Source organism: Plectropomus leopardus, chromosome 23, assembly GCF_008729295.1.
Source record: "Plectropomus leopardus isolate mb chromosome 23, YSFRI_Pleo_2.0, whole genome shotgun sequence".
Lineage (NCBI taxonomy): Eukaryota > Metazoa > Chordata > Actinopteri > Perciformes > Serranidae > Plectropomus > Plectropomus leopardus.
This window is the reverse complement of record NC_056485.1, coordinates 5,362,134-5,386,961: the sequence shown is the minus strand read 5'-3', so window position 1 is coordinate 5,386,961 and position 24,828 is coordinate 5,362,134. Positions and strand designations below refer to the sequence as shown.

Genomic DNA, 24,828 nt, shown 5'->3' with positions numbered 1-24,828 from the left:
GGTGTCAACGTTTACAATTTTTTCTACACGTGTAAACGGGACTTCTAACCGACGTGTACCCGGTTACACGATTTATGATCTTTTTCTATCGCAGTTGCGCTATATAACCACTAGATGGTTCTGTCTCCATTCAAATACCTCCTAATCTCATTAAATCAAAGCCATTCCAGTAGTTAGTTATCAGACAAAAACGTTTATTCAGCGAACAGAACTTAAAAAGTAGGCAATCCATCTCACCATTTAAGGCTTAGACCTACTTATGACAGAAAGTAAAATGAGTTGAAAATAAAATCATCAATTTTGACAGACAAGAAAACGTACAAGTGAAAGCTGGAAAAGGTTTAACCTTCTTTTTTAATCATTGTTTTAACTATTGCTCACTTTTGTACAATATATTTTTTTAAGCTCCGCTTGTTCATCGCTTGTTGCTTGTTGTCCATGCGGCCCCGAGTCAACTTGAAGTGACGCGACACTGGCTGTGGCTGCGTTTTTTTTTTTAATATCAACGTAACATTGCCACCTGTGCATCTATTATGTATGCGGATAACTGCATTAGTGGGAACATTTAAGTGTATAGTTAGTTAATGTTATTATCTTAAGCTTTCAGGTAACATTATCACCCCTAAAAATACTATTGGTGAGAAATGAACGAGGAGGAGGAGAGGAAAAAATGACGTGTAAACGGTTATTGATTTTCTGAACGGTTATGATTTGTTATCCGTGTACCTGTTTACACGTGTAGATGTTGACATCCCTACTAGCTATGTTACTTTGGTTTGACACGTTGTGACTGATAAGACCTGACCAAGCCTACGTGTGTCCACATTATTCACTGTAACAAATGTTCCTGTAAAATTACGGTTAACTACTGGCAGCTGTAGTTGTCGGCATCCTACCATTATTTACACTGTCAAAACCATAAATTACTTACACAGTATACTACTGATAAATTTATTACAGTATCCCAGTTTACAGCAGAAATATTGGTTCCAAAAAGCTTTTTTTCCCAGCATTTTGAATAAACATTATTGTTAAAATGTGGTTGTATTTTTACAGCAATTTGTTAAAAGGTCTCTGTTTCTGCTTGTCCAGTCTAAAATCATGATAACGTGATTTTGGGTGATGCCCTCTTACCTATACAAGGGCAAAAATGAACCTAACTTAGTAAAGAGGAGCGCCATTGAGGTATTTGTAAAAACAACCAAGATGGCTACAGCTAATGTGGATCTTTCTGTAGAAGTCCTATTTTCAAATTCTGACGGCACAAATGTTAACACTTGTTAATAGACATATTGATGCTACACCATCACAGCTTAACTCTGACCGCTGTAGTCTGTTTTCATTTGTCCTTCACTCCACACTACACAATAATTTGTTTAATTGGTTGTACATGTATCCAATTGCATCCACGAGCATTTTAATCTAGAACTGTTGATAACTGAAAATAAAATGAGGCTCCAGACGAACCTGCATTTGCAATTTGGTCTGGCAATGTCTAGATTGACCCATTTAGGCACCAAAAATCAGGATATCTTGGCTGATGTTGTTTTGATTTGAAGCATTTTTTTAAAACTTTTTTTTTTCTTTTCTAGTATTTGATTTTGAGCAGGAGCATGTAAACATCATGTCTCATTAACAATAACCTAGGTGCAAATAATGTAGTAATTTTATATAATAATTAGGGGTCAACAGTAACGGCTTTTAAAAAAAAATGATGATTGCTGATTAATTAAAAAGTGCAAAGACAGTGTCAGCATGGGAGGAACTTTTACTTTGCAAAACTTCAGTGAGTTTTTTTTTATTTATTGATTTTTTAATTTAAATTTTCACTTGACTTTATAAAAAAAAAAGTTGCTGGGGACTTGCTGTATTCGATGTTGAAAGTCACAATTTTGATTAAACATTTGCCAAAGGCATTTAAGAGTTTTGTGTTGGAGTTTGTTATATTCTAAGTTCTTAATTTTGACAGAAAGATTTTCATTTTTAATTGTTAATGCATACTGGTTACTGGTCTCATTAACTACTAATACTTGGTATTGTGAATACCAAGTATAACATTGTGGCCCTGAAAAACAATATTGGCTGACCCCTATAAATAATATGAGATAAAACAATAATACAAGTATTATCCCTCTTACAATTAGTGTAAATATTATGTGCTCATGTGCAGAAATCACAAAACATATATTTGCTGAAAGCATGGCCCCAAATTAATTACTCACATTTTGGACTTGTATCAGTATTTCGTTAATGATCCACTATAGCTGTAATTCTACTATTCACCAGGCATACTGTATAATTGGTGGACATATGGGCCAAAAGCTTGTGTACTCTAATTATAAGTACATATAAATAGCATATGTTAAATGAAGCCAAGCACCCCAGCTGACTGTGTGAAAGTTAACATCAGAGGCTGCTCCAAACTTATCCACACTAGTCATGTATGTTGGTCAGCCAACATGCCCGCGGCTCTGGACCCCCTGAGGCTCAGAACATCTGAAACACTGGTGGTATCTTAACTCTGGAAGACAGGAACCTATCCTGCGCCCCATGTTTGGTGCCTGGAGCATCGGCTGGATTAACCGCCATGATGGGACCCTTCCTGGGTAGGTATCACAGCTGCTGTGCTAGGGGCAGGGCAAGGGCACGCTGATTGACTGGCACCTCGGGGAGACACAAAGCAAGGTGGAGGATGGCTGAGAGACCTGTGCGGCGTGCTTGGAGTGTAAAGTGTCTTGTTTCTGTGTCTGTCTGGGAGATTCTTGTGTGCTGATAATCCACCATATGAATCACACCCCATTCTGTCTCGCTCCCTGTCTCCTCCTGTATCAGTACATATGTGTGCGTCTGCGTTCGTGCACATGAATGTGTGTGTGGAGACTCTCCAAGGAGCCAACTGTATATCATGTAGCTCTGCAGGCAGCCAGATGCCCTTGTACAGGACACCCACATCGGAAATCCATCCACAAGAATGGAGATTACATTGGAGACGATTGGCCACCAGCCATCCTGCTCACCCTCCCTCCCGCAGAAACCTCTCTCTGTCAAACTAGCCTCATTCTGTTTTTCATTAGGTAACTTTAGATGGATTGCTCTCATATCCACTGGATGTTTTGGAACAGATGGGGGGAAAGAAACCACTGACCTATGCACTGTAACCTTGTGCTGCTAAATACATCCTTGCAGAAATATTAATCTTATTAAGCTTTTCTTGTCTATTATTAAGTTTCGAAAGTACTGTTTCCTAAAAACAAGGGAAACTAGAACCGCCTCACCATTGTATTCCTCTGCAAACCTGTCAAGTTGCACTTACAGTTTGTGTACGTGTCTTTGAAAACAAATTCTGATCACTTCACTCTTAAGTCCAAGTGGACGTTTGTGCCAAATTTAAAGAAATTCCCCTCTCGGTGTTGTTGGGATATGGAGTTCATGGAAATGTGAGGGACGGATGGACAACCTAAAAACATAATGCCTTCGGCCTCGGCTATTGCCAGTGCGGAGGCATACAATTCTACCAGTGGCATTCAGATAGATATTTCAACATGTTTCAGTTTTGTTTTTTTTTGGGTGCCAGTAAGACGACAAAATAAGAACAAAAGGCTGCACCAAAATTAAGAAAAATACAGGTGATTGCTCAAAAAATCTTGGTGCACAGTCAAATTCTTTTAAGAAAATAAGACTTTAAGGACTCAAAAATGAATAAAATGTACACAAAAAGATGCCAGTTTTTGCAGTGCATCTTGTCTTCTGAACCAGAGATTGCAGCAAGTCGTGTTTCTTCATGTGTAACGCGCGGGTAAAGAAAGCGATTTATCTACCCACCGCGCTCCTTTGTTCAGTGTAAATACATCACCCACCGCTCGTGTCGGCACGCATTTGAAACAAATATCTCACTGTTTTAACAGCTCGCTCATCTATACAGCAGTTATCAATCCAACGCGCACGCCCCCCCCCCCCCCCCCCGCGCTCATCCTTGCTTCGACAGGATCCTCACCACCTTTCATCTCGGCCACGGTGGATTTGTGCGAGGGTGGCTGCCGGAGTGAGCCAGAGAAAGCCCCACCACTCATGTGGAAATCAAAGTTGTCACTTCTCTAATTACCTAAAGCAATCTTTTCCCTCTCCTGCTCTGCACTACTTAGCTGTGTCTCCCTCTCTCTCTCTCTGCTCATCATTACTTTCCTCACTATTTCTCTGTTCTCTCTCTCTCTCTCCATCATCCCATAGCCACAGGCCAATAATTGGAGATACCTTCCAACTGTGCGAGATCCAATCGGAAGGAGTCGCAGAGCACCAGAGGCCCAATAAGGAGCGGCAGAATGAAGGGGAAACTGTCATCAGTGACAAGTGATTGAGCTGGATGACCTCAATTAAATCTCTGACTTTTTTTTCTTGCTGTTCTTTCCTGAATATAATGATGAGTAAAATACAAATGCAAACTATGACAAATGTCAGTTATGCACTGTACCAGATCAATGGCCTGCGAGGATGAGTAGTTCCAGGGTTCTGTTTGCTTGGGGGGTGTTAATATACTTCAAAAACTCCATCAATAAATGCAAAAAATAATGAGCATGTTTAATTTCTGTGTTAATTCTGCCAATGATATCACCAATGAAACAGTTATTCCCTCCTTTCTTTAAGTAAAACTAGCAGTAGGCGGGTTTCCATTACAGATTTGTGCAAAACTTTTTTTTTAAATGTTAATAAAACACAATTGTGAGATGACTGTGATTGCATTGAGTGACGTTATGCGACTTCTTCACGATAACATTCCAAGAAGCATGGCGATGGATGCTCGAAATATTAGCAGGTTTATTTCTATTGCAGCCACTGTCCTAGCCGTCGTTATTTCCAATCAACGTAGGCGTGATAACTGTAATTAAAATTCTAAGATCTGATCTGCATAATATAAGTTAAAATTTGAGTTGTCTTGGCAACATCTCTTACAGGTCATACTGTATTAGGCTTTTTAATATTCTGCTAATGAATTTACTTATTTATCTGGAATATTTCCCACCAGACATTTTGGTTGTTGAAATTTTTATCTGCTGGACAACTCTGCGTGATACTGGAAAAAAGCTGACATGTGCTGGCTAACAGGGACCCTGATCTAGACCGTTTTGTTGTGAGTTACCGAGTGTTTTAGATATCAGCCACAGAGATGTCTGTCTTCTCTCCCACATAATGGAACTAAATGGCACTCTGCTTGTGGTGCCCAAAGTGCCAAAAAAATACATATGAAAAATTCAACAATGTCTCCTTCCAGTATCATAGTTGCTCAGGATAATCCACATACCTTTTTGTGAGCAGTTTCATGTAGGAACTATTTTCTTTCTACCAAAGTACACCCACCAACAATATCACTGCATAGCAGGAAGTATGCTTCTACTTCTAGCTCACCTAGGAATACTGAGCTCTAGCTAACATCTCAGCTTAGCCGAGGAGGATGGCTTAAAGTTTACATCTCGTTCTGTCACGAGCACTTTCAACAAGGTTTGTGGATTATCTTGAGTAACCGGGTCATGATTTCCTGAAAGAGACATTGCTGTTAGGGATACATGACATTGAATATTTTGCTGATATCTGATATGCCAGTATAAAAACAACCCAATCTCTTCTTTAGTGGAATTAACATTATGCATACTCTTATCATGATGGCTCACCAGCAGATAGAGAAATTAAATACAATAATTTTATATCTATTTAATATTCATTTATTGTGCAATATATGAAAAATATGTGAAAATATATGAATATATGAAAAACTTTGTTTTGCACATGATGATGTTTTCAACTTAAAAATAAAAAAAATCTGTTTATCAAACCTGCAAATAATTCAGCATGTTGGCCAAGTCTGATGTTTCATTTGCTAATACTAATGATGTGCCGCTGTTATTGTTCATCCGTAATTGCTATTGAGTTTTTCAAATGTATTTTTTTGGTGTTTTGAGCATCACAAGCCAAAGTGCTATTTAGTTCCATTATGTTGGAGAGATAGCAGACATCTCTACGGCTGATATCTCCAACACTCTGCAGCTCACACCTAAACTATGCAGATTAATACACAGCACTACAGGTAAGAGGGGAAAAAGCCCATTTTTAGTTTGGGGGTGTACTATCTCTTTAAATAGTAAAGAAGATAAACAGTAGCAGTAGAAATAGCTTTTTTTTTACATCGTTTTTTAACATTTTATGCTCCTCAAATGGAAAAACTCACATCAGGTACTCCAGAGTTGGGCTTAATGGCAGGCTGTGATGTTGATGTTTTGCACTTAAGCATACTGCCTGGTGCAGCAGCAACAGTGCATATCGTAATTACCTTAAGCACCATTAATGACAGCAATGACAACAATGAAACTAACAGATAAATGAGCCTAGCTTACAGTATACAGTGGTGCTCCTCCTGAACAATAGGACAGTACAGATGGTTTCCAAGTCCACACTGTGCTCTGTGCATCACCCCACACTCTCATCCACCATCTCCTGCTCGCTGGACCATCAAAGTCACATAGGGCTGCTGCGATACTCCTCGCTCGGAGGCCCGAGCTAGTGAAGTGAAATCTAGTCCACGCTCAGCTAAAGTCCACATGCCTCCAGCCATTTGTCTGACTGTGTTGTCTTGTATAGAGTGCACCCCTCTCCCGAACTAATCCTGTTGCTCTCCCCTACTTTCAGCATTTTAACCGGTGCCGCTGAGTGCTCTCTTGCCAAAAGGGAAGCAGCTCCCCGCCTTACGCTGTATCTTTATCTTCCTCGGTTATTCACAACTCTCTCTCTCTGAGGTCACGAGATGGATATCTAAAAACAGTGGAGACATGATAAAGAAAGGGGGTAGGAGGAAGGAAAAAGCTTTGGTGACCCCTTTTCTTCAACCATTTATCCGAGGAGTAAGAACAATTTAACAGCTCAGTTGGAGGAGGTGGATGTGACCTCCCTGGCACAAAGAGTCTCTCCTGAATACACATCTTTTTTCGCTCTCTCTATCTCTAATGGTCAGCCTTCACGCTGTACAGATCCCTGAAACGCCTTGCAGAATGAAAACAGGGCTGACAATAGTCCTCTTTTTGTACCTTGTGTATCTTTCTTCTCCTGTCCTTGATTTATGATAGGTATTAAGTCGTGTTTCTGTACTCAAAATGAGTCGTGTCTCAGAGCATTTAAAGACATTTTCTTAGCAAGTAGTTATGAAATTATTACTGTGAAATGTGTGTATGTGCTTGCATGTGAGGGTGTACCATACTGTACTGGGTAAATGTAATCTTCCCTACTGTGATGCAATCCAATTTGTGGACTGCTTATTATTCAGTAACATGCAAAGCCTCATCCATCACAGCGGTGACAGCAGCCAGCCTCCAGCGTGCATACTGGATCTTGCCCCTTTTTTTCTAACCTTTTCCATCTCTCCCTCTCTTCATTGATCCTCTCCCTCACTCCATCTCCATCATTTTTCACCAATGCATCCCAAGCACTTTGCTTTAGAGTATTGCTTTTCCTCTCCTCTATCACCCCTGCTGTCGACGCCTCCATCCATGTTGCCACTTCCTCCTAATTCTCGGTCAGAAACTAAACCAAAATGACTCCTTTATGTTTGATCTGCTGCCTGTAAATACCGACGAGCCAGAACATTAAGTGGGGTAGAAAGACGGTGCACCGCGCGCTCTCGCTGGTCATAACGGCACAGTTATGAGGCAGAAAAATATGGAAATCACAGCCAATACGCTGCGATGGTGACAATATAACTACGGTTGTAAAATGCACACTGATTATCTAAAGCTTAAAGATGAAGTCCAAATGCCAAGTGTGATATAAACCCACAGGAAACACGTCGATTTCTTTCACATCTTCTTACCGTAATGCCATAATCTGCTGTGACTATAATCACAAAAAAAAAGTTATTGTGAGGCGATTTGTGAAGCGAGAGGATGATGAGATGGATGGGAAGCGTGAGACTCACAGGCGCACATATCCTCTAAAAGATATAACCATATAAGCCCATTAAAAGGACTGTATATATATACATATGCGTCTGTTCATTAAAAGTCACAAAGCATGCACTCAAAAATCACCTCCCATCACCACTAATGAACACTTTCTCCTTTGAAGCTTTCTTTTCTTTCTTTTTTGAAGCAGGAGCTGCTGTAAGGGCGGCTGGCTCCTTCTAAGAGGGGATTAATGCTGAACCATGACTGCATGTAAGGATGGACAACACTAAGGCTGTACCCGACTCAGAATTATGCCAGTCGAATCGGATTTGGCTCTTAAATATAAATATTTGATGATTTGTTTTGTTTTCCATATAAAGTTTAAAAGTTTGAACAGGCTCTGCAAATATTTTGCTATCAACGAAAGCAAAAGACTCTATCGTAATAACCCTTCGTGATCAACATAATTTTACTTGTGCTGCGTTCAGACACCTCTAACAAATTTTTAAACCTTTAAACAAATTTAGCTAATTGGTTTGATTTTCTTTCAAAAACATGGCAAAAAAGACAACAAGCAACATGGCAAAAAATGTTCTGTAAATTCCAAGAATTAAGTAAATTTAACAAAATTATATTTAAAAAAGCTGGGGAAAGTTTTTAAAAGTAGTTTATGTATGTTTAATAATATATATATATTTTTAAAAACTTTCCTTTGTTTTTTATTTTTTGTTATGTTTGTTTTGAGTTGTTTTTGTGCTCATTTTCATGTACTTAGTACTTTCAATTTATTTTTTGCAAATTTTTGGGTCATTTCTTCTTTAGTTGCTCATTGCCTTCTCCCCATGTTTTGAAGGAAATCGAGTAAATTTTCCAAGTTTCAAAGGGTAAATTCTCCACTTCTTCACCTTACAGTGCAGCTTCACTCTCTCTCTCTCTGTCTCTCTCTGTCTCTCTCTCCCTCCCTATGTGCCTGTGGCTAAGAGTAGCCTGAAATTCACGCGCACTCCACAGCAAAATCTGGGGACCAAAACGTCCCCAGAACTACACTGCACAGAAAAAAAGCAGCTCGACTTTAAGGAATCTCAGTCGACTGAGGATCTACAACTGATGATTTGAGCCTCCGTCTTGCAGCTCTATACAGCACGTCTCCCACTGTACAAAAGCGAAACCAAAATATCCTGGATACAGGAACATTTTGCTTGAGAGTCTGTGCAGTCACAGTCAGAGAGTGAAGCCGTGGTATTCAGTTCACGTCCATACACCCGCCCAACCCAATCACAATCAGCTCCGTTCATGGTGAGCACACTGACTGACCACACAGCTGTCAATCATGATGTCAAACTACCCTTTTATAGCATCAAATAACTAATCAAAACCAAAACATATTAGACAAATGAACACTCAAACAAAATCAGCCTGATAAGAACGACTTTAAATGACACCATCTTGGAAAGAAAAAAACTTTGTTAGATGAGCGCTTAGATTTTTTATAGGAGGCGGAATTTTTGACAGTGCAGCCAGCCAAGAGGGGGCAATCGGATGTTTTAGGTTCACTTTTGGGGAGCTATGATGTGGTCCATCTTTATATACAGTCATCAGTCTGAACACCATAATCAGTCCAGGGGTGAATTTTATAAACACATATCTGCATATAAATGTAGAATCGTCCTGGTACAAGTTTGTAGTCGTAATAGTCTTAACCATTCACGTTTGAGAAGTCTTTGTTTGCATGTAGGTAAACAGTCCGTGGAATGCACAACGCATTGGCTGAAATGCAATCTCAGAACCCATCAGCTATCGTCTGGCGACATTTTAGCTTTTTATTAGCTTTTTAATTTATTCATGTGCATGGATATACAGATAACTGTTTATGGAGATTATAATTTCTCAACACCAATACCATTCTTGTGTCTTAAATTGCTAATCCAACTGTAAACAATGCTTGGCGCATCAAAGAGGAAGTCTTGGCCCACATAGCTGTAGCATATAGCATGGAGGCACATTTCACAATGATAATCACAGGATTTGACTAATATGGGATTTTGAGATACAAATATGGATAACTTTAAATTGATATTGCTGGCAATTGACTGTTGAATATAAAATAATGCAATATTGACTGACTATTTCTTTACTGATATGCACTTCAACTGAAAATCAAAGCTCTCTGCTGCTCCCCTATATTAGCTTTTGATTTCTATGATACTTTAATCAGATCATTAAAGCGAGACTGTGTAACTTTTGAAAAAGGCATTTACAGATTTTTCCATTTACACACGAAATGTTGAAATCATTAGCAATAAACCACACCATTATTCGATTCAATACACTCATAACCCTACAATCTAACTTGGTCTGATACGACCAAAGCTGACAGTGGGCTAATGTTGGCAACTTTTTGGTATGTTTTGCTGTATACCATAGGCTTAGACTGTATCATGGTATGAGTGTATACTAGGATATTTAGAAATCCCGAAGGCGTGTTTTTCAATACCATCATAAATAAAAGCACTCATCTTTCGATTCAACTCATTGTATGTACTGAACAGCACGCACCTCCAGAGCTCAGTCTCCAATCTCTACTGGTAGAACAGATAGCTGAGCTGAATGACAGCTCGACATCTAGTGGTGAAGGGATAAGTTACAGGACTGTAAACAGCCGGCAGCCTGGGAGAGACTGGGGGGAATAGGAGCCTGTATTTACACCAAACTTGGTGAATTCAGGATCTATTTTGACCAAACTGGAGCTGGTGATTGTTCCACAAGTGGACACACGAACTAGATAACTAGCAAGAGTTTATGCTAAGTTAACGAGAGATAAGTCTCGTCAGTCTTTCATGACCAAGAACTTGAATTTACAAGGTTTACAGTTGTATTTCTCTGTTTAATAAGGAAAATAAATGTGAGTATAACTTCTTCTTAACAATTTGTGGGGTTTTATTGTGTATTTATTAGTCATAAGTAGGGGAGTGGCACCACACACTTACACTATCATATACTGTATTCCCCTGTGAAATTTCAAGAAGGAATGAAGGCATGAAAAATTATATACTGCCCAAGCCAGACATACAGTTATCAAACTGAAACTTGTGAGTGCTGTTCAGCAAAAGTTACACAGTAAAGTGAGCTTTTAACTTTGGCCAAACACCAGCTACTGTGACCACAACTAGTAGCAAAAATAAAGAATACTACTGGTCATACCAGATTATATAAAGCTGTAACAGCAAATCCCCTGAGTGTGATCAACTGAGTATGAGTGCATTTCATTCTATGAGAGTTTAACTTTTAATTTGTAGGAGGATGAGTGTGTCATTCCTTATTCTAATTAATGTTCAGTAAGGTGGCTTAGAAATAATGTATGACGCACAAGCTAGCAACACCTGATGCAGAGCAGAGGGTGGTTTACTCCTGCATTATGTGTTAGGTTATGATAACTGAATGAGTCAGAGGGGATTATCCTAACCGTGGCCACCTGCCATATTAATGAACAGTCTGTTAAAGCAATTGTTCTTGGAATAAAAGTTTCCTTACTGCTCTAGCAAGAAAAGGAAGATGCAAATTCGGCTGCTATGTCCTGCCTGTGTGTTTAACTGACAAAAATGCACACCCTTTTGCCAGAAAATAGAATTTCTTGAAATCATGGTATAAAATTGCAAATAACTACTGCAGACTAAACAATTAGTCACATCACAGCAGCTGACCAGTAAATAATGGGAGTCGGATGTGAAATGGTACAATTACAGTCCGTATGGCACTGCTGCTAACATCTGTGGCCAGGTTGAGGTGCTCAGTGCGACACAGGGATGTTTTTTATTGAGCCAGTCTGCCATTTTTGGTGGGCCAATAACTGTTGCGACACGACCCACCGGGGACACCTGACACACTGGATTAGCTGGCTGGGCGCTCCTCTGACACTCTTTGTCTGCTTTCTATCCATCAAATGCATACATGCACACACACAGACACACATGAAAAACACACCCAATGTCATGCGCGCTGATAGACACGTGATCTGTCTCACGTAGAACCAGATAACGAGCAAAAAAAACACAGACTCCCTGAGGACTACAAACATCACTTTGTGGGACATCAGGAGGTGTGTTGCTTCGCTGTAGAATGTGCCTGACCCGTGACGACCATGTTTGCTGTCAACATCCTGTCTCTCCAAATCATCACCTCGCAATGGCCTTCTGTTTGTAAGACAGCTGCTGGCAAGCCCAGGCCATAAACTGATGCAAGCACTTTCCAATCTAAGCCTTAATTACAGAGTATGTAATAGGCTTGGGCAGTCTGTAATATTTCATACCTTCCTGAATTTCTCTGAGGTATACGGTATATGTCGGTATAAGTGTGCAGCTCTAACCTGCAGACAGAAAGTGCGCTATTTACTTTCAGCTTTTCAGACTAATGACCAATAAATACACAACAGAAACCCACATAATGTTAAGAACAGTAATATTAATCCACCTATTTTCCTAACTAATCCAACAAATACAAATACAAACCTTTTGAATCCAACTGTCTTTCAACTTAATTGCCTCATTTGCTCATCATAAATCACACGTCACTCAAACTCACTAGAAACAATGTTTTGATCACTCTTCTTAGTAGGGCTGGGGTGATTGATGTAATCGATTACGTAAATATGACCATTCACGTAAAGTGAGCAGCGCCGAGGGTGTTGGGTTTTTTTTCTGCGCTCATGTTATCAGATGACAGCGTGCACACTGCCTGCCTGAGCAGCTCCTGTTCGGCCCGTCTGAGCTGCGTGTCAGCTGCAGCACAGCTACAGAAATGGTAGCTCGCCATTTTTTTAGGCGTGATGCTCGCGTTTGTTGACCACATTATACCACTTTATACTGCGGTTTAAAGGTTCTCTCTGTCACAGAGATGAGGAAATACAAAGATGTTTGTTTTACCTCAACTTCCTTGCTTCCCTTTCAAAGCAAAAATTATCTGTCTGTGTCTCTGTAGACAGAATGCCATCAGTTGCTGATACAATGCATTTTATTTTGAAAGTTACAGGATAGGGTTGTCAGCTGTGCAGGAGCTTGCATAACTTAAAAAATGAGTGGAATATATGCTTATAAATATGAAAATACAGCACTCATATCAGCAGGCAGCGATATGCCTAAGGGCCCAGTTAAGGCTGGACTATTTTGATGCAGAAAGAATGTACTAGTTATAATTATTTCTGTTAGAGAAAGTTATAGTGTTATTCAAATTGCCCTAATTTTACTCTAAGATGTTTTGTTGGACTGCTAGATTTGAGGTTTGTTACTGTAACAGAGTAACTGTTTTGTTAAGTGACTTGAATTTTACATTGTTTTATGTATTTTGCTGTTGTAATGCTAAATGTAGATTGCACTGCATTCCCTTTACTTGAGTGGAACAAGCTCTTACATTAATTATATTTTGGAGAGACTTCATATCAGACTGTAAAACACAGATTACCAGTTAAGACTGGGCTATTTTTTGTTGGGGAATAATGCCCTGCAGTGTATGACAAATTTTAAAATGTTATTTTCGGTGAATTTATTGTTATATTAATCAAGTGATAAAAAAATAATAGTAAGATCAATAAAAAAAATTATCGATAGATTAATTGATTAATTGAAAAAATAACCGATAGATTAATCGAAAAAAAATTTAAAAAATAATCGTTAGGTGCAGCCCTACTTGTTAGTAATCTAGTTAGTAAGTCCACTTTTCCAACAATCAACTGCTCTGGTTTGGTCGAAATAAGTCCTTAAATTACCAAGTTAGATGTAAAAAAATTACACTGTTATTCCCCACAGTCTTTCTTTGCCTACTGGCTGCTGCCTATTTACAGTCCTGTAACTTCTCCCTCCGCCATTAGCTGTCGCCGTGTCTTTCAGCACAGCTGCCTGTTCCACCAGTGGAGACTGGAGACTAAGCTCTGGTGGTGCATGCTGTGCACTACATACAATGAGTTTAATGGACAAAGAAACGCCTGTATTTATGACGGTATTGAAAAACATCAAAAGAGAAAGTAGTGTGCACACATCTAGTCAAAATACACACAGGTGCAGGACAAAAATGCACTAACTGCATCTCGCTGTTGAACTCCAAATGGGCAAATTTTTATTGTTTTCACAAGTTAAAGTTTTGGTGTGCAATATCTTCCTCAGGTGGCCTGAGGAAGACCTTGTAGATCGAAACATTGCTTTGTAAAAACAATAGGTAATGAAAACATACCTTCAGTATTTCTAAATACCCTGGTAAACCATAATACCGTAGGTCCTCTAAAGCCCCATCTGTAAATACGTTAGGGTCTAAAAAAAGACAGGAAAAATAACCTGTCACTGTCTTTCTTGTGAGAGGTGACAGATTTACATTCCAGCTTTATTCCCTCTGGGAACTTTTACAGTTGTTAGGCCACGTTGAGGATAAATCCCACACGTAAGTCTCTGTATGCACAAAGCATTAGACAGGGCTCAATACTGTGACGGCATCCCTACGAGACTGCCTGATGTGGGTCACAACAGTCCCTGTGGGGAGGGAGATTTCACAGGAAACTGTACTTTGTTGTTCTGTTAGAGGAACTAGACAAACTTGGCACCTGTAATACTTGCCCTATTGGAGGTATATTTCATGACAACTTGTTCTATTTCTTCCAAATTTGGCTACATGATCATTTTAAGATTCCACCGGGACAGCATAATATAAGCATCAAATAAACGAAGTAGGTCTGAATGTGTCGGGAGTATAGACTATTTTGTCCCGTTTAGACAATCAGAAGATGTCTAAATCTCTAATCTGGGTCACGGGAACTTCAACATGGGAGCCCCCCACCCCCCAAACCCCCATTTTCTTCCTCCTCTCGACGAAATATTACCTCACACTCCCACTGTTGCCACCTCCCTCACTAACTTTCTCCCCCACATATTCCTCCGCCCTTTTGTGCCTCAGCCTCATCCGAGGTTTGGAAACTAACAGCAAAGCAGCCTGTTAACATCGGCAAGTGAATGTCATCATCCAAATCTATGTTTTGTTTCATCAAGAGACAATAATGCAGAGCCCATATTGTATTCCTTTTATTCCTCTTCCCCCATAACCTCCCCTAACTTGAATCAGTCTTATGCGACCCAACAACCAAGTAACCCCCCTCCCTCTTTTCCTTAATCCATTTCCTTTCCTCAGTCCCCATAACCTCCCAAAACTTCAGACGGGCTCCAGCCCCCGGCAGACAAACACAAAACTTAACAAACAACAACAAAATAACACTCTTCAATTCTTGATCAAGCGCAGGAAAGGGAAGAAATGTTTGACAAAGAAAACATCAGCGGTAAGGAGGGCGGAAGGGAAGAGGAATAAAAGGAATACAATATGGGCTCTGCATTATTGTCTCTTGATGAAACAAAACATAGATTTGGATGATGACATTCACTTGCCGATGTTAACAGGCTGCTTTGCTGTTAGTTTCCAAGTGCTTGGTGCTATTGTTAGTCGAAGGCTTCTCTTTGGAGCGTGTGCTATTACGAAAAGGGCTGCATTTCCATCATAATAACAAGTGAAAAGAGTGAACCGTCACAGGGCGCTTCCTCCTCTGCCTGTGATGCATGCCCCTCAGACCGGCCTCGCTGCGCTGACGGATGAGCAAGAGAATGCACTTCTCTCAAAGCCGAAACAAAGCCTCAAAATATGGGATCACTGCTGTGACAGAGAATGTCACAGTCCCATTGCTCTATATGTCAACTAGAGTAAATATCATGGCCACATTAGCAGCACTCTCCCTGCTGTTTGAAACAATGACCAAACATAGGCAGTGTTTTTTAGACAATGGAGATGGAAGTGGGATGGAGATTTACCAGTCAGAAAGCATCGATAGAGAATAACTATAATTACTGCCTCGTGGTCGTATGCCTCCACGAACAAGTCAAGTCAGGTGACTTTTACATCTTAACCCCAGTAGCAAAACGAAATGGACGTTTGTGCCAAAAATGAGAAAAAATTCCCTTAGGGTGCCCTAAGAGAAGATATCTGATACAGATATCTGTTCACAAGACAAACAAGGCCACAGTGACCTTAGCCTCTGACGACCAAATTGTAATTAGGTCATCACTGAGTAAAGTGAACATTTATGCCAAATTTGAAGAAAAAAAAAATCCCAAACAAAGTTCTTGAGATATCTCGCTAATAGAAACAAGACTGATACAATGTCACAGAGACCTTGACCTATGACCACCAAAATTGCATCAGTTCATCCTTGAGTCCAACTACACGCTTGTGCCAAATTTGAAAAAAAAAAAAACAAACAAAAAAAACCTCAAGGTGTTCCTGAGACATTGTGTTTACAAGACTGAGACAGATGAAGCCACAGTAACCATGGCCTTTGACTTATGACCACCAAAACATAATCAGTTTATTGCTGAGTCCAAGTGGACATTTGTGCCAAATTTGAGGAAATTCCCTTGGGTGTTCTTAAGATATCAGGTTCACAAGAATGGGACGGACAGATGGACAATCTGAAAACATAAGGCCTCAGGGTCTGTGTATCGCTGGCACGGAGGCATAAAAACACTGATGGACAAAACTGTTTGCAAATATTTGAATGTACCAGAGCTCCACAGCTTTGAAAACTCTTATTTTTGCATACAGGTCATTAGTTTTCCATGTGATTATCACCGAACGCCTAACACTGGCAGGCAGCAGAGCATGGCTTACCCCAGTGTTTACCAAATGCAAACTCAGGACGGGAACACAAAATGTCTTCCTTTGAACAACCATGAACAAAGGGGAAACAGTGGAGAGAGAAATTAACTGAGAGCTTCTGCGCAACCAAAAATAGCCTCATAATTCAGGCCATAATAGAATATCATGATTATGGTTCAACAACAAGTGGGGGAATTAGCACACTCCCAGCAGTGACTCATCGGGTGTTTGCCCTCGTTTTAAGTCTGTAATGATGTTGCGTCTGGAACCGAGGCATGACTTGTAAACACCTCCACATACTTTCCCAACGTCAAGTGTCCTTTTTCTGTATCCTGCCCAAAACCCATGTCACTAACCATGCCTGACTGGCATATTCACATTTTGCTGGCCGCGATTCAATGCTGGCTTTCACACTGCCAGGAGCTACAATGGCACACTAACTGCAGAGAGCTGGATGCTCTTCCGTGGGAGATTGTTTGCCTCTGGAAGCCTGCTTGGCTCTTTTAGACCAGAACCTGTCTTAATCACCTAGAATAATGCAGCCTCGCTCTAAATATGAATGTCCTGATAAATAAACCAGAACCCTCACAGAATTGTCTATAAAATTCACTTTTAGAGGCACATGGGAGGCTGAATTAATGAATGATATTTTTTTTCCGAAGCTCCTTCTTTCTCTCTCCACTGTGTTACCTAGTTTATCGAAGAATTCAATACTGCAAAGGTTCAAACACAACACTGGTAGCTCCCACACGCCCTCAGTACCCAGACTTGGGTTCCTGTTCCTACCTGATGGGAAACGTTCGATGACCGGCTGGTTGTCCACCTGTAGTGTGGCGTTACCACCACTCCGCGTGAATCGCACCACGTGATATTTGCCGTCGCTCACCATCACTGCACTCTCCTCGATGGTTATGTCGTCCGTTCCCACGTTGAAGATCACGCCGATCTTTCCCCGTTCCTATAGACAAAGGAAAATAGAAAACATTTTAAGAAGAGTGCATCTGCATCAGAAGATGTTCTCTTTGGACATTTGATATGTTCCCCTAGGTTAAATTTCCTGAGAAAATTATTTTGGAAGTGTGTTCAAAATTCAATCAAGCATAAGTTGTGTGCCTTTTTGCCCAAACTATATAATAAATCTGCCCATCTCTACATGACTAACAGCCCATTGGTTTATAGTTCAAATAACCAATACTTTCCAATACTTTAGTTTATGATTAAACACCTGAAAAACTAATGACATTCTCTTCATCCTCAGCTGTAAGAGAAAACTGTGAGGCCAAGTCATTGTCACAAGTAAATCTCAAGTCATAGTACTCATGTTCCAAGTCAAGACACTCGAGTCTCAAGCCATACACTTTGAGTTTCGGGTCCAAACAAGTCATTATGCGCTCTTTACCAGATGTTATGCCATTTTAACAACAGAATAATAATATATCAAATATACAAAAGCATGAATGCTTTTAAAAATTGAATTTATTTGTTAAAATAAATGCAACTGTACTTAATCATAAAAAGTAGTGCTTGAATTGACATTAACCGTCAGACCATTCTTCCTTTAAAGTGGTAAGTGTACATTTGTGCATGTTTTATGTATAAATAAACGAAAAAAGATAAATCTTGATGCTGGTAGATTCTGAAATTGAAGGAAAATTAATTTATTTGTGATATACGTTTTAAAAACCCTTACTTTTTGATATTATTGAGAAAAAAATACTTTCAAGTCAAAGAGAAATCACTGGTGTTAAAGTCCAAGTGAAGTTGCAAATCTTTTTTGATTTTGCCAAGTCAAGTCAAAAGTCTGACTCAAGTCAAAGTTATGTGACCCGGGCCCATACCTCTGCTAATTAACAAATGTTAGCATGCTAACATGAACGTGGTGGCCTTGTCATTGTGAGCATGTTATCAAACTAATATTAGCATTTAGGACAAAGTGCCGCTGTACCTGCAAGTGTGTCTTCTGTGTTTCCTGTATGAAAACCTTTTTGGTCTTGTAGCAAGGTGTTATACTACACCAAAAACATTTGGCACAAAACAAAAATCACTCTTTGTTTACTGCATGTCCCATTTTATATTTTTAACCATCAACATCCAAAGAGAAGTTAGTTCCAGCTGGCATTGCATAATGAGGAGAATATAAAAAAAAACCTAACATCATATATTTGTGTGTGTCCGTGCGAATGCATTAGATTGAAGCGATGTAATTGTGAACCAAACAGTGGTGTTACATTACAATGTAAAAGAATTAGATTTCAGTCAGCAATGTCTGCCATTTGCTGTCCAGTAGCAAAAATCTAAATACATTTTCCCTGAGTCACCAAAAAGGCCCTCACTGCCTGTAGTGTGATGATGCAGTGAGCATCAGATCTCACACATATCAGCCCCGAAAAAAAAAACAGAGTACTTGTTGAGGACTCAGGCACCTTTAGTATTCATCAACCCGGTGACCCCCCTCCCCTCTCCCATCTATTAGTGTTGACAGCCGCCCACTGCTTCGAGTTTATTACAGTCAACCGCCTACTCTACTCTCATCTCCCGCCATCTCTCTCCTCTCCCTCTGTGGTTCCTGTCCTCAGTCCCAGGAAAGGTCAAAGTCATTTACAGAGTTACAGTCTGCCAGAGAGGCGCAGAACAAGGGTGAGAGAGAGCGAGAAACAGACAGAGTACATACCAGACAGCACCATTACAGACTAATTCTCTGTCTGGCAGTAAATCTTCTGTTGCAGTTTTGTTTGTCACAGCCGCTCTAGAGCAGTAACTGCTTTGGCGCCCATACCATCGGCAGGAGCGCTTCCCGGTTGTCATTACAGGTCGAGCTTATCTGCAAAAAGGGGGTGGGGTCACCATTGCACGCTACTACTATCTGCCCAGTGCAGCAACAACTCCATTGATCCCATTATCTCATTAACTATGTGCATTTATTTTGCCACCTTCCATATGCCGAGATATTCAGAGGTGAACGCGTGGCTTCTGCTCGCAGCGGTTTTCCATTATTCATGGCTGATTAAGTATTTAAAAACGGAAAATAAAACATCCAAATGTTAACAGAACTTAAAATAGCAAGTTAATTGAGTAAATAAGTGCAGAGGTTGTACAGTAAGTTAATGAGCAGTATAATCACAGCCAAATTTATGTGCATTCTAACCACTCTTTGGCGCTGTGTAAAGTGGTTATACTATTCAGGCAAGGCCACAGTATGGCCAGGCACTGATGACAACCTCAATTAGGGTATTAATTGAGCATGCTCAAACGGCAGTGCCAGTGGAAGTGCTGATGGCCATGATTAATGCCACAGAGAAATTCCCTGAATATAAGACACAGTCGATATAAACAAGCAGAATCAATGTAGGAGCACAACAGAAACAGATTCTCCTACATGAACTAAGTTATAAGCCACAGTCAGAGTAAATACAAATGAATGTGGGAGCACAACAGAAAACAGACCCCCACTTGAACTAAGCCACAGTTGGAATAAACCAGAAGAATCCATGTATGAGATTAACAGGAAACAGACTCTTTTGGATGAACTTATTTATAAACAACAGTCGGAGCACACAAGAAGAATCTATGTCAGAGCACAGCAGGAAACAAACTCTCCTACATGAATTAACTTATAAGCCACCATCAGAATAAAAAAGAAGACACATTATAGGTGCACGACAGGAGACAGACTCTCCTACACAAACTAACTTATAAGCCACAGTCAGAATAAACGAGAAGAATCAAGGTAGGAGCAAAACAGGAGACAGACTGCTACACAAACTACGTTATGTATTTGGAATAAACAAGAAGAATCAATATAGGAGCACAACAGGTAATAGACTCTTCTACATGAGCAAATTTATTAGCCACAGTTAAAATAAACAAGACAAATCAATGTAGGAGCAAAACGATTACGAATCTGTCCTACTTTAACTAAGTTATCAGTCACAATAATAAACAAGGTGAATCAATGTAAGAGCAAAACAGGAAACAGAGTCCTCTACATGAACATATTCATAAGCCACGTTTAAAATAAACAAGACAAATCAATGTAGGAGCAAAACTGGAGAGAGACTTTTCTACATCAATGACGTTATCAGCCACAGTCATAAAAAACAAGACAAATCAATGCATGAGCACAACAGGAAACAAACTCTCCTACATGACCTTACTTATGACACAGAGTTAACAAGAAGAATCGATGTAGGAGCACAACAGGAAACAGACTATCCTACATAAACTAAGTAATAAGCCACAAGCATAATCAACAAGATGAATGAATGTAGGAGCGCAACAGGAAATAGACTCTCCTACATGAACTAAGTTAAACCAGGATGAGCTCCTCAGAGTAGAGCTTGATGGACTACTCAACAGATGATCTAATTCAGCAAAGAGGGTCTCAAATGGCAAAGTGCTTCCAGCTTCTTAGGCACTTAATCAATTGATTCATGTTATGGACTGACCCTTGCAGTCTTACCGCCCACTCTCCCCACGCATGCCGAGATCCAATATTGATTCCAAGACATGAATATGAATACTGTTAGGGGGTGATTAGTGAGGCGCACGTGAATGAAAATTTAATCATTGATACCTTTGAGATGCTGCAGCAAAGAAGAAAGACAGAGAGGGTGAGTGAAATGCTTTTGGATGGAGTGGAAATGGCAGGATCATCTCCATTACAGCCCACGCACTAGGAAGCTTAGAATAATCATAACACCTTTGCCTGGAGAGTTAATTCAATTTGCCAGGGCAAAGCAGAATGAATCCGTGCTATTATGACTGAAAAGCAGAAGGGAGAGTGAATTTGAGTGATATTTACAGAGAGATTAGCATTTGTGTTCCGCAACATTAGGGTTCTTCCCGGTGCTGAGGGAATGTATTGAGCCCATTACGGTGGGAAGCCGCTGGGAACCAGTGCTTTTCAAAAAATGATTTTAGTGTAGCGGTAATGACATTTTAATGGCCATTTCCCTTAAGCGAACATATCTCTGGAAACAGAAGGGAAAAAAAAAAACTCTTTGAATGACTGGGAGCAGTCAAGCCTGCAACATTGAAATGAAGGGACTGGTAGGTAACTGACAATAAGCCCTCGCTGCTCTTTAAACACCACAGCTTCTAAACTACTGCTTAGTAGCCCCTAATCTGCTTCAGCTGTCGGCTAATGTCAGGACGAAGAATGTTATGTTTTTGCACTTTTATCCAAAGGTTAACTCATCTTTTCTTCCCATGAGTTAATCAGTGGTGTAGATATGGGGTCCACTGTGGACCAGAGGGAAGAGCTCAGCTTTATGATACGTGATATGATACATTTCAATTACATTAAAATCTCAAGTGCCTGAGGAGGATGTCTTTCCAAGTTCAATTAAACAATTAAAAACCTTCAGCAGTAGGGTGTTGGAGGAAATGCCTGGAGACTGGACTGAGTTTTAACTTCGACCAAAATCTGTTTAGGTTTTGTTGCATCAAGTTTAGCTGGAAAACTCTTGAATATTATTCAAATTTATCGGGCACAAACTTGCTGTCCTTGCCAAATATCTAAGATCTTGGTACAAGAAAAAAAAAAAGATGTTTTTCGCAGAGCAAAAACTGCTGATCAGCTTCTCACACAGTTGACAACAGAGTTTAGCTGCCAAAGAAAAAAAAAAAAAGTTTGTGTAATCCTCTCATTAGTCTCTCCTTCCTTTTTCTCAAAGACAAAGAAAATTGGCTTCGGAATTCTGAAGGCGCAGGGCTGGAATACGGAGAGAGTTCCTGAAATATCTCAACACGACCTTGCGATGTGCAAGAGCTCGTTGGGGTAAACGCTGTTGACGAGGGCTGAATGAGAATGAGGCGGCGCCAGAACGAGGCTGCAGTTGTCTGAATCGGGACTATCAGGGAGTCTCAGAGAGCTCTCGCTGATCACACCGAGCAGAAAAAGGAAGCTGGAGCGCAGGAGGAGGAGCGAGGGGCAGAGAGAAACACTGTGCGATAAAAGGACAGAGGGAACCTTGATGATCCTCCCGGGCCTCAAGGTGCTTTCAGATCAAAGCTCCTTTTGAAGATGTCAAGATCTTGTTCTCTCCTCGCTGCGCACACTGGTAGTCAATTAAGAGGGGGGGAAATAGACAAAGGGGGAATGCATTTTTGAAGGATTTTAATTCTTGGTTTCATTTCTTTACAGACAGCTCAATCATGATAGCAACCCCACAGCTTCAACTCCACACACGTCTTCATATATTTGCATTTCCTCAATGTCTTTCTGCATTTCCCTTTTAGATCTGATACATGAGCGCCAAATAGGCAGATTAGAAAGAGGAAACAACAGAGAAACAACAGAACTGCTGAATGAACTGGAGGCTGGATTCAGCAACACACTCACAGCTGCAGTTGTTTCAATCAGTCAAAGTATTTTGCATTTTGCTGCATCAACGCACCGCGAGAAACAGTCCAAAAAAACGCAGCTGACCAGTTCCGGGAATCTGCTGACGCTTGTGATATGGTTTGACAGATTTCATATTAATAGCCCCGTGGGTGGTGGAAATGCAAACTATTCATCAGCGTCTTTCTCATTTCCCCAATAATGATCTATCACAGCCTGTATCTGCTTCAGCCTAACTTGACATACCAGTGTAAGTATGCGGAGCTGCAGTATTTATTAGCTTATGAATCAGCCAGTGAAGCAGCATGGACAGAGAAATGACTGATAAATAGATTTTTTTACTGGATGCCCAACGAAAAGCAATTAATTTTTTTCAGCCTCTCTACGGACACATGCATCTGAGACTTCCACGTGGTGTAAGGCAGCTTAATATGTCAGTTTATCAGCAAGGATTTCAACTCAAATGCCAACTACTATGCTAAATTCTATGTGCTATTGCAGGGTTTCCACAACGATTAAAACATCAGTCGCCACGTATTGATTTTTTTAAATTTTTGGAGCTGGACCATTAATTAGAGTGCTGTTAAATTATTATGTACCATTTGATAATTTGTTGCACCTTTTAGGACTCAGAGCGTACTCTGGACACAGACAGAGCAGAACATTAGGCACAATAAAACTGTTTATCTGGGTCTTAAACTTCTCCTACATTGATTCTTCTTGTTTATTTTGACTGTGGCTTATAACTTAGTTTGTGTAGGAGAGTCAGATTTCTGTTGTGGTCCTACATTGATTCATCCTAAGTTAGTTCATGTAGAAGAGTCTGTAAACTGTTGTGATCATGGCCATAAACATCCACAAATTGTTTAAACAATGAGACATGTGAGCCTGTTACCCTTCAAACAGAGGACAAGATCAGCTGCCATATAACAAAGATGGTAAATGATTGCTGCTGCAATCTTATGCCCTTGTTAATGTTTTAAAAGCACTGGACGTGTGCAAGTTTCATGTAACAGTAGGGGCTGACACCAGTGTGTTACATGTCACGCCTCTTTTGATTCCGCAATGCCTGCATGCTGTCTATAATCACACACTGGAGCTGAATAATGCAGGCATCATTTGGATTTGTGTAAACGTGGAAAGGAGGCAACAAGAAGGGACTTCGTAGCAGCCCTATAGCACAATCTCTGTATAAAATGGAATTTAGATTCTAATTCTGTGGGAAACACTGTATTAATATGTATTGTTGAGTGTTTTTCTATCCCACAGGCAACTGAGCCACATATACCATCAGATGGTATCTCTGCATCTGCCTTGTCGGGGTAATTTTGGGTCTATACGGCTAATCAGCTTGTCCACATGTATGCAGAATGCCTTGCAAGAGGAGATCCGCTGTGGCATCTGCTAGAAGGAGAACAGTATAGCGAGGCTAATCTACCACTCTGAAACTGCAGCGTTATGTAAGAAGAAATAGGCTGTTGCATAACACGTACACTCCTCGCCGGCTAAATCGCCCATTGTCCGTTCACCTAACGTCTTCAGCGCGTGTGTGACAGAAAGAGGAAAGGGACTTAAGGGCCAAATGTCATTTTGGATCAGGACTACTGTTATCTTATGCTCAGATTTCATGCCCTCACCTCGAATGACACATGTTCACAGAGCTGTGTTGTTTCGATTTGGGTGACGGGGGGAAAAGAGAATGGCGGCGACAAGACAGTCGGCAGCAAGGATACGCTTGGTTTCATTTACTACACCTTCTCTCAGTTTCTGCAACGCATTTGTATGTGTTTGCCACGGTCTTCAGTAGTCACCTTGAGAAAAGTTGCCCCCCCATCTCCGCATCTTAATCTCCTTTTCTCTCCCTCCTACCCTCTACTCTTTCTTTTC

At 40.3% G+C, this 24,828-nt stretch overlaps 1 protein-coding gene across 1 annotated transcript in view; it reads right to left on the bottom strand.

Moving 5' to 3' along the window:
* The window catches only part of nrxn2b (neurexin 2b), a 742,597-nt gene that overhangs the window by 46,437 nt on the left and 671,332 nt on the right, over positions 1-24,828 (bottom strand). Inside the window, exon 17 of the mRNA XM_042512007.1 lies at positions 17,385-17,556. Coding sequence (XP_042367941.1) covers positions 17,385-17,556 — 172 coding nt within the window. The remainder of the gene's footprint in view (positions 1-17,384; positions 17,557-24,828) is intronic.